The 9927-nt window shown below is 39.3% G+C and overlaps 1 protein-coding gene across 2 annotated transcripts in view; it reads left to right on the plus strand.

Annotated features, from left to right (window-relative positions):
* tmem63c (transmembrane protein 63C) overlaps positions 1-7056 on the plus strand; it is a 26896-nt gene extending 19840 nt beyond the window's left edge. For both annotated transcript variants that reach the window (XM_024268470.2, XM_024268478.2), the window contains exons 14-23: positions 123-276; positions 362-468; positions 880-966; positions 1217-1282; positions 1354-1516; positions 1585-1690; positions 3945-4112; positions 4200-4312; positions 4381-4455; positions 4801-7056. In XM_024268470.2, the coding sequence (XP_024124238.1) occupies positions 123-276; positions 362-468; positions 880-966; positions 1217-1282; positions 1354-1516; positions 1585-1690; positions 3945-4112; positions 4200-4312; positions 4381-4455; positions 4801-5022 (1261 nt within the window). In that variant the 3' untranslated portion in view covers positions 5023-7056. The remainder of the gene's footprint in view (positions 1-122; positions 277-361; positions 469-879; positions 967-1216; positions 1283-1353; positions 1517-1584; positions 1691-3944; positions 4113-4199; positions 4313-4380; positions 4456-4800) is intronic.
* Positions 7057-9927: the final 2871 nt, after the last annotated feature.

Consider the following 9927-nt stretch of genomic DNA (forward strand, 5'->3'; position numbering starts at 1 on the left):
GCTGGAGTACGGACACGATAATCTACACGTTCTAGTTTTTCAGGACGATAGCAGCAGAAAAAACATCAGGTTAAACGTCCCGTTCATCTCAAAACGACATTTCTTGGTTTTCCCATCTCCAGGGAAAACCTGTCAGTATGCGGGTCTCGCTGGTGGCTGCGCTGCGTCCTCCTCAACATCCTCCTCTTCCTGCTGCTCTTCTTCCTCACCACCCCCGCCATCATTGTCAACACCATGGACAAGTTCAATGTCACAAGGCCTGTGGAGAGTTTGAGGGTGAGCGTTTGCTTTAAATAGTTTCTGAGTTGTGTTTTATTCTCCCCTCTTTGTTTTCATAAATCAACAAACTTGTCTGCTGCAGAGCCCAGTTATCACCCAGTTCCTCCCAACTCTCCTGCTGTGGGCCTTTTCAGTGCTCCTGCCCTTCATCGTCTACTACTCCGCCTTCTTTGAGTCCCACTGGACCAGGTACACAACAGCTGTCTGTCCTAAACCGGAAAATCTCTGCCGCGTCTTTCTCTTTCATCCTCCACTTTCAGCTTCTCCCTGCTTCTCTCTGCCAGTGTCCTTGCTCTGATATTCTGAGCAGGTTGTCATAGAGATCTCTATGTGAAGATAATGATATGCACAGTAGTCGCCATGTGCTGCTCCTCTGCACATGGTGTCTACCGGTAGGAGGAGCAGCAGCACCTATAGGCACCATTGCTTTACATAACCACCACAAACATGCCAGGCATGATAAACAAATGCAAATGAGTTCCTCACTGGACTGAGACAAGCTCTGACATACTATCACAGTTTGAAATAAATGACAATAAAAAGAAAATATTTTATATAGATTAAATGTATCCATCGCCTAATCGTTTTCTCTTATTGTAGGTCTGGTCAGAATCAAGTAACGATGCACAAGTGTTTTCTGTTGCTGGTCTTCATGGTCATCATCCTCCCTTCTCTGGGTTTGTCCAGGTATTTTCAGCACATGATGAATTCATTTACTCTTTTTTTAGGTGTTCCATCCATTAACTGTATATGAAAACTGGACCTAGTGAGTGTGACATCACTCATGGAAAATTAAATCAATCAGTTGCCTTTTTTTTTTTTGTGTTGCCATGTTGGAACCATAAATAGTCAGTAAGCAATGATTAGTTCGAGTCGGTCTGAGTCAACATTTTTATGGTATACATTCAGATCTATTTTTGTCTGATCTTCATTGCAGTCTGGACCTCTTCTTCACTTGGCTCTTCGATGTCAACTTCTTAGAGGAGAAGGAAGTCAAATTTCAGTAAGATGTTCTTTTTAATTAAACAAAAGCTACTCAAAAGTAGAGAAATGCAACACTTACAACTTTTGCAGGTGTGTCTTCCTTCCGGACAACGGTGCGTTTTTTGTGAACTACGTGATCACATCCAGTTTCATCGGGACTTCTATGGAGCTGCTGCGCATACCGGCGCTGACCGTGTACGCCTTCCGGCTCTGCTTGGCGAAGTCTCAGGCCGAGCGGATTCACGTGAAGAAGGTAAACAGAACTTAACGCATCTTGTTTTAACATTGAGAAGTGTACAAAATGTTGGTTTCTTTCTGCAGAGTCAAGCCTATGAGTTCCAGTTTGGCCTGGAGTATGCTTGGACTATGTGTATCTTTGCAGTCAGCATGACCTACAGCATCACATGTCCCATCATTACACCCTTTGGTGAGTGATATCTCTTTCTCATATCGGAATTTTGGGAGTTTGTGTGTGTGCATGGGACTGTCTTTCCTCACAGTGTAACCTCACTCTTCTCTGCTGGCTGCCAGTCCAAAGCAGACAGTGTGAATTTGCTGCTGCAGTCCCAGACACTCACAGACACTGTGAGCTGCAAGCCAGACGCCCACTCTGCTCCTGTCTCTGCTCAGACCTCACCAAGGCTCCATGTCCTTCTTCGGTCGTAGACCCCTTTTCCTTTTTATTTATTTGCGTTGGTTGAATTTCTCTTACATTTATAAATTATTGTACAATTTTTACCAGCACATTAGGCTTAGTCTGGCTAAAAGCTATAAATTCCTACCACTCATGACAAAACCTGATGTGCAAGTAGAGGTCAAGATGGTTTATTGTGTAACAGGATAGTGTAAGACGACAGGCATAACAAGGGGCTGAAATAATGTCCAGAAACAGTAGTAATAAAAAAAATCAAGTCAAATGGGAAGAATTTTAATTTCAACTAAAAACTGGAACCAATTGAGCTCTAATTACACTTTTGTCTAACATTTTTATTAAAAGAAAGCAGAATAACAGCTTTTAAATCAACACATTTACTGCCATTGAATTAAAAATACATTTTGTTTGTCAGTAATATTGGGTGACATCTTTCTGATTAGAAGACATTCTAATAATTTGAAAATGCATTTGTATGTTATTGTGTTTAAATTAGGGCGGGGAATTGATTAAAAAATCAACTAGTTAATCGCAAATCTGGAAAAAATTTATCTCAATAATCAACATTATTTTTTAATTTATTTTAGTTACAGTATTTGCCAGCCACGTATTGTTTGCAAATAATCATAATATGAAATCATGTGCAAAATTGTGCATTTATTTTTAATCCTTTTGAAAATAGGGTCTAAAACTCAGTTTTCTGTCTACTTTTGAATTTACCTCTATATTCTATTTGAATGACCACTTGCTGCTTATATTGGGCTGCACGGTGGCGCAGTGGTTAGCGCTCTTGCCTCACAGCGAGAAGGCCCCGGTTCGAATCCCGGCTGGGACCTTTCTGTGTGGAGTTTGCATGTTCTCCCCGTGCATGCGTGGGTTTTCACCGGGGACTCCGGCTTCCTCCCACCGTCCAAAAACATGCTTCATAGGTTCATTGGTGACTCTAAATTGCCCCTAGGTGTGAGTGTGAGAGTGAATGGGTGTGTGATTGAGGCCCTGGGACGGACTGGCGACCTGTCCAGGGTGTACCCTGCCTTCGCCCAACAGTGACCGGGATAGGCTCCGGCACCCCCGCGACCCCGAAAGGGAGGAAGCGGTCAAGAAGATGGATGGATGGACTTGCTGCTTATTTGGTAGCATTTTAATCGGCACAATCTGTCATATGTGACACTACATTTATTCGTAATTCTTCTATGTTATATTCACACGCTAGACATAAAATTATGCAAAAACAGAAAATTCTGTCTGGAACAATGTGATTCATTTTGCTGCGGAAAGCTCCAAAATGAAAGTTTTAGGTGTAATTTTATAAAAACAACAAGAATAAAATTTGTCAATAAACTAATCAACATGTTTTTGAATGAAAATGCTGTAAAAAAATCCAGGCTAAAGTCACACCATGCAGGACGCCTGAGCGCGATGAATAAATATTAACGGATTAATTATGTTTTATTAATCTCGCTCATTAACGCGTCAACATTCACAGGCCTAGTTTAAATGTTTCATGCACTTTTAAGGCATCTCTGTGAGCAATTTAAAAGATGGAAGACTACCGACAGGCTGCAACATTATTGGGCTGTTAATGTGTAATAATCCTATTAAATATTCATGGATGGATGGATTTAGGCTCATTTCTTCTTTTATATTTTAATACTTCTGCTTCACTGGAAAATAAACATGGAACTACTAATGCTTATTTAATTACTTAAATGTTCGGTACTTTGATTTATATTAAAACATATCACAGGAATTTTCATTTTCAAAAGAATTTTGTTCATATTGACTCAGATTATCTTGATAATCCCCTATAGTTGTCTTGTGTTGTACGTAGCCTGAGACACAAGAAATAACGCGAATCTATTTCTAGATTTCTATTGTTTGTTTTAGTACTGCTACATAATTTGCTATGATAGGCTTTTTCCTACAGATCTGCTTTTCTGGATTGGTCGTGTCTCATGTTACACAGATGGAGGCAGATGACTTGCAGTACCTGAGAAGATACTGTATGAACTGATTGTACTTTTTACAGGTCTACTTTATGTGATCCTGAAACACATGGTTGACCGATACAACATCTACTATGCATACGTTCCCACAAAACTCAACCAGCGCATCCACAGAGCCGCCACCAGCCAAGTCATCGTGGCCCCCATCCTCTGCATATTTTGGCTGCTCTTCTTCTCAGTTCTCAGATTAGGTATCTTATTCTTTTTTGATGTTGAGATTTGTGCATTTATCAATGTTGTTTTCCCAGATGTTAAAATTTAACTCTGTACCGTTACAGGTCCAGTGCATCCTATCACCCTCTTCACTTTAGCTTCTCTCATCTCCTGTATTGCCTGTTGCCTTTTCCGACTGTGCCTTAGGAAGACACCAGACAAGTCAATGAGCTACCAGGTCTGACCTCCAAAATGATCATTATTGAACTGAAGATGCTTCCTTTATTTATATTATCTGTGTTTCAGATGTCTGATCAACCAGCAGAGGCGACTTTCACAGATGCAGACAGGAGCACCGTGACATCCACCACTGCCTCCAGTGTACAGTAGCTCAGTTTTTCTCTTTAAAGTGATCCTATGAAGTATTAAATTGTTTTATTTTAAATAGAGAGAAATCTTGATTATTTTTTGTAATGTAGAGAACAATCTGTGTTCAAATGGCAACTATTTCATATAACCGAAGAACTTGTGAAGATGCACAAATAAACCAAACAATAATACCACCATCTATTCTGTAAAGCAAACAATTAATATATATATATATATATATATATATATATATATAATTTTTAAATAAAAGAGCTAATATGCAGAAAATCCCACTTTCAGTATTTGAAGATGGACTTTTACATTCTTGTAGCTGACTGACTGATCTTCCTCCCTCAGCTGTTTGTGGCGTCTGTCCTGCTGGAGCCAGAGTTGGCATTAACACCGATGCCCTCCCCAGCTCACCACAGCTACGGCGCCATGTCCAGCTCTCAGAGTTCAAATCACAGCCCCGTGGCAGAGGCAGAGGGCGAGGAGGCCCGTGCCCAAACCCGTGAAACTGAGCTTCAGGACACCCACTGCTCCAGCCCTCTCATGGACAGCCCCGTGGGCTACCAGTAACACCCCAAAACTGATGTCAACACATCCTTTTAGCTGGTAAACACAGACGATTAAAGGCTGCAATGCTGAGTTCTGACCCAACACTCAGGCTGCAGCTTGAAGGGCTTGATTGAGCGGCTGAATAACCTGACAGGAGGAGGAACTGAGAGCACAGAGGAGCGGATTCCAAAAATGGTCCAAACATTGCTTCTCATAAATACATCAACAGCAACTGTATCCAGCTTGTACAGATTATTCCAGTTTAACTACCAGATGTTCTATGATTGTGTCTCTAATTTGCCTAAGAAAGGCGTACAGTAGGCATTGCCATTTGGATTTAAGCGGAGGTGAAAGCTCCCGTCAGAGTAGATGGTGTGAAGCAGGCTCGCCCCGGCAGACTGACAGAGCGGTCTGAGCACGGGTGATATACGGTTCCTCTGTGAGGCTGAGGGTGAGGGCAGATAGTTGTGAAGCCATCTGCAGTGAGAGAGCAGACAGACGGAGGACTGGATGTAATATATGTACAATCTCTCTCCACAGAAGCAGAAGCAGCTTGACTGAGCCTGAAGCTCATTTTAATCGTTTTTTTAATTTAGCAATTCTATTTTGCTTTAGCGTTTTTTGTGTTGTTGATGTTGTGCTTTGGGTATAAGGTGGGACACAGCATTTCCTCGAAAGAATTATTATTAGTTTATTTTGTAAATTTTGTGTATATGATCAAATCAAGTTTATATCTTATTTACCGGTATATCCAGTTTTTTTATTTAAAATGCTATTTAACTTTATTCAGTTTACACACAAATTTTACATTAAAAAATTTAAGAATTTTCTTTTTTTAAAATGTGGTTGCATTAGAAATACAACTAAGGCACAATTTTTGATTCTACGTGAAAGGAAAAGAAATATTCATTTTTCTGTATTTGCCAACTGACAAAAAATGATTAGTCTACTTTTTTTTAGTACGTGTGCACAGGAAAAAGAATGGCTAACAATAGAAACCATCAAGAAAAAAACACAATAACATTACATTTAAATATTATTAATTAAATAAAGTATTGGATCTACTATGTCTTCCTTCCAATTGACTACAATAAATCAGAATATAAAATCTCAAATATGACAGTAACCAGAAGTGATGTTCCAGGATGTCAGAATAGTTCCTTGGCATAGACTCGGCTCTGTAACGTCCTTCATCAGACATCGAACTGTCAAAACATCACGCTTTTAGTTCAAGCATGACAGTGACCTAACTAAAGATGAGGTCCATCAAGGCTCTGGACTGGGGTACCCAAATTTTGTTTTAAGAAAAAATCCAAGAAGAGAGCTGTAGTTTGGAGTTTTCAAAAATAACTCAATATCAATTGACTGTTCATTTCAGTTTTCTTTGAATTATAGACTGGTCTTTTTTTTTTTTTAGCAGTGGGCAAACACACAAAAAGTGTATCCAATTTAGCTTTATATGTTCAAACAGTTAAAAAAAATTGGCACAATATTCCATTGAAGGTGTTGAAGAATTGAATTGTTCTTCTTATTAAGTGAAACTATAAGATTCATCCTCTGTTCAAACTGAAGCCAATATGTTTGCAATGTTAAAAGTGGAGATTTATAGAAACTATGTTTTGCTGTTAGCCACATTGTTTACTGTATGTCCATTAATTTATTGCCATTTGTTTGACATGCTGCTAAAACAATAAACTTCAAACATCCCCATTCTTAATTGCACTTTCAATTGCTTTAGCCTCATCAGCTTTCTTTGTTTAGCTGTTGGCTAAACTGAAATTTGAGTCAATCTGTATGTCTACGGGTTCTGTTTGTTCTTAGGGATGGGAGAGTTTCTTGTTGATGTATTTTGGTGTGCCTTGAAGGAACTCCTTGTTATTAAATGACAATCCAGCATGGCCTGAAAAATGCTGCATGAACGCAAAACCTAAAGAAAACGACCTAGACTCTTTCAGAATAAAAGTACAAGCGGAGGCACGTAACAAGGTACAAATCATAAATATTAATAGGACATTTTGAATGTTTTGAATTAGTGAATTTATTTCATGTACATTTGTTTTAATATATTGGTTTTTAAAAGTACATAAAAAACACAAATCCAATAGAAAAATTACAAAAACCAACAGTGACTTTTGCTTTGTTTTGTTTCATTAGTTCCTGTCTTTTTTTCTTGAGAATACAAAAATAAACTGAGTGTTGTCAGACTTCCATGTTTTTTTGTTATATTGTCTGTTTTGTTGGTGTTGCCCTACAGAACCAGAACTGTGGTTGACCTGCTCACCTCAGACTTCTCTAAAATTAGCTGAAAAGCCACTTCTTGTTGAGGATTTTCCTAATTTTTCCCCTCAAAGCTTGAATCAATTTTCTAGACCCACCTCCTTCTTGAGGATGTGAGCGCAGAAAAAAAAGATAAAATTAAGACAGAATTTTACGTAGTGAAGAATTGCATCTTAGTTCTTCATTATGTGGTCTAGATAAGTGTTCACGCAGTGAATAAAGTATTTAAAATGATCTGTTTTAGTGAAATAAGTAGGAATAAAAAAAATCTCTTAAATTATCTTAGCAACTTCACATTTTTTCTGCCAAAGATTGTCTCACAGAGAGTGCTTTCTTTTGGATAATACAAAATTAAACAGTCCTGAAGCCACATCTTCAATAGCACATTGTCCTTTTTTATGCAGAACTGGGTTTATTACATTTTTATATAGCTGTTCAATTGGCAGCCCTATCCATCATCTAAATGTTCCCCTCTATTTCATTGGTATGCATCTGCTATAATGTAAATGTAAGTTTGCACTGAACTTGGATTGAAATGTCTTCAAGAAAAGAAGTCGATTGATCTGAGACAAAAAGAGCTACATACTGTAAATGTGTTAATAAAGGGTGTATCTAGAGCAGATCAGTGTAGTCTCAGTAAGAAATGTATAAAAGCTATTAGATTGCAACCTTTTTGGTAATCATATCTTTTATTTGTTTTACATTACAGGGTGAGAAAAAGAAATAATATGCTCAGCAGTTGTATTTTTTAGATCAAATCAGATCAAATTATGGAATACAGAATAAAAATAACATTGTATTTATATAAAACTTGCAAACATGTAACTCCTGATGCCCATCTCTGAAAAAGTTTCTATCAACAAGGCCAGCAAGAGTCAGATAATGAATGCAGGCGCATGTTAGCTTTAGCGCTGGAGGTGAGACATGTATCCGCATACAAACTAACCTTGATGTAATCCTTTTATGTGTGTCAGCGTTTGGGTGGCAAAGTCAGAAGCAGCTCCTCATACCTGCACAATACTAGACAGCAGGGCGTTGTGACTGAAGTACAATTCTTTAGAGAGGCATCCTTAACACCACTTGCCCTGCAGTGAGGAGGTGATGAAGTGGCAGAAACAACAGGGCCCTCCATCACTGCTTGGAGTTACGAAAGAAGAAAGTTCGTGACATTTCCCATGTCACCAGTGGCAACTGCTGAGAGCGTGTTTGTCTGTGAAAGGTGAATTCCTCTGGGAGTGCGACCTGCCGCCCGCCTTCTCCTGCCCAGATGCTTAGAATAGAAAGTGACTCTACCCCCTGCTGCAAACATATTGTCACTTCCGTATGAAAGTTTCAACATGCAAATGTGGCTTCAAAGGAGTCTGTGTTTTATGCTCTTTTATGTTCAGTATCAAAAACTCTTTTTAAGTTAGATTTTGATCAGGTTTGTGTAGGGTTGTTAATCATTACTGAAATATTTTTTTTTATTTTTAAGCCATATTGTACCACGCTTCATAATGAATGGAGATCCTGATCCTTCTGGAAGTGACTAACTTCTCGATGCTGACAGACATCCGACAGACTACCGTTGTGGTTGTTGCCTGGCAGACAGACATCTGCTGCATCCGTTAGCATATGGAATTCAATCAGAGCCAATCTGACTGCATACAATGTCTTCTTTCATGTCCTGCAGCTCACATGTTTTAGGAAAAAAAAATAAAAAATAAAAATGTGATACTTCACCCTTTCATCACTCACGCATGCATGCTTGACCATCACCTAACAGTTGCCATGACAACATTCAAACCCCCCCCTCATCATTGTAGAACACATTGCAGACTTGCTAAAAATAATTTGTTGTCTTCTCTCACAGACTCCAGACGGCAGACCTCAAAGCAAACCCTCAAAACATGATTAAGACAGAATATGAACACCAGTGCGGGGCATGTGGGGATCAGCATCACTGATCAATTGTAATGTTAGACAACTTGAGGGTCGACTCTTAGCACACAGGCAAGAATAATAGAAACTGGGATTTTTTGTGTTTTTTTTTTAATACTGCACCCTTTGACTGGAGCAGAAGAAGGATGTTGTGTGCAGTGCCTAGAGACAGATTAAGGTCAGCTGCCACTTCTGCGGCAGATCAGACCGCCAACTCACGGATGTGACTTTCTACAGAGACGCAACCAAATTGCTCATGACAGAAATTTGAATTGAGACAAGTCATCACTCCGTCTTTACGTCTCTCTTTATTTGCAAAATGTAAGACATGTCTGTCAACCGCTCATTCCGTGGAAGGGGGGTGGGGGGGGCACCCTCTCAACAGTTTGGCAAAATTCTCCAAATATTCTTGATGCGACATTGTGCAGCTGCATGAGTAAGTGGGTGGCTGTGCCTGAAGCCAGCCTCATTTTTGCAGTGGAGGGCGATCAGCCACTCATTATAAAGATCTTACGTAACGCTGCAAGACGAGTTGTCAGCAGGAAGAAAATCAAGCATTTGGTGATTGATTTGTTGACAGTAGGTGCAGGAGGAAAGCCCACTGACCTCATTTAGCAGTGAAATACCAACAGATCACTTTATTTAGTAGCTGGAACACATAACAGTCTTTGAACACAGGGTGGAATCCATTTTTAGGCTTAGGTAACAGTAATGTCCATTTTTTTTTTT

This window comes from Oryzias melastigma, linkage group LG22 (genome assembly GCF_002922805.2).
Source record: "Oryzias melastigma strain HK-1 linkage group LG22, ASM292280v2, whole genome shotgun sequence".
NCBI lineage: Eukaryota > Metazoa > Chordata > Actinopteri > Beloniformes > Adrianichthyidae > Oryzias > Oryzias melastigma.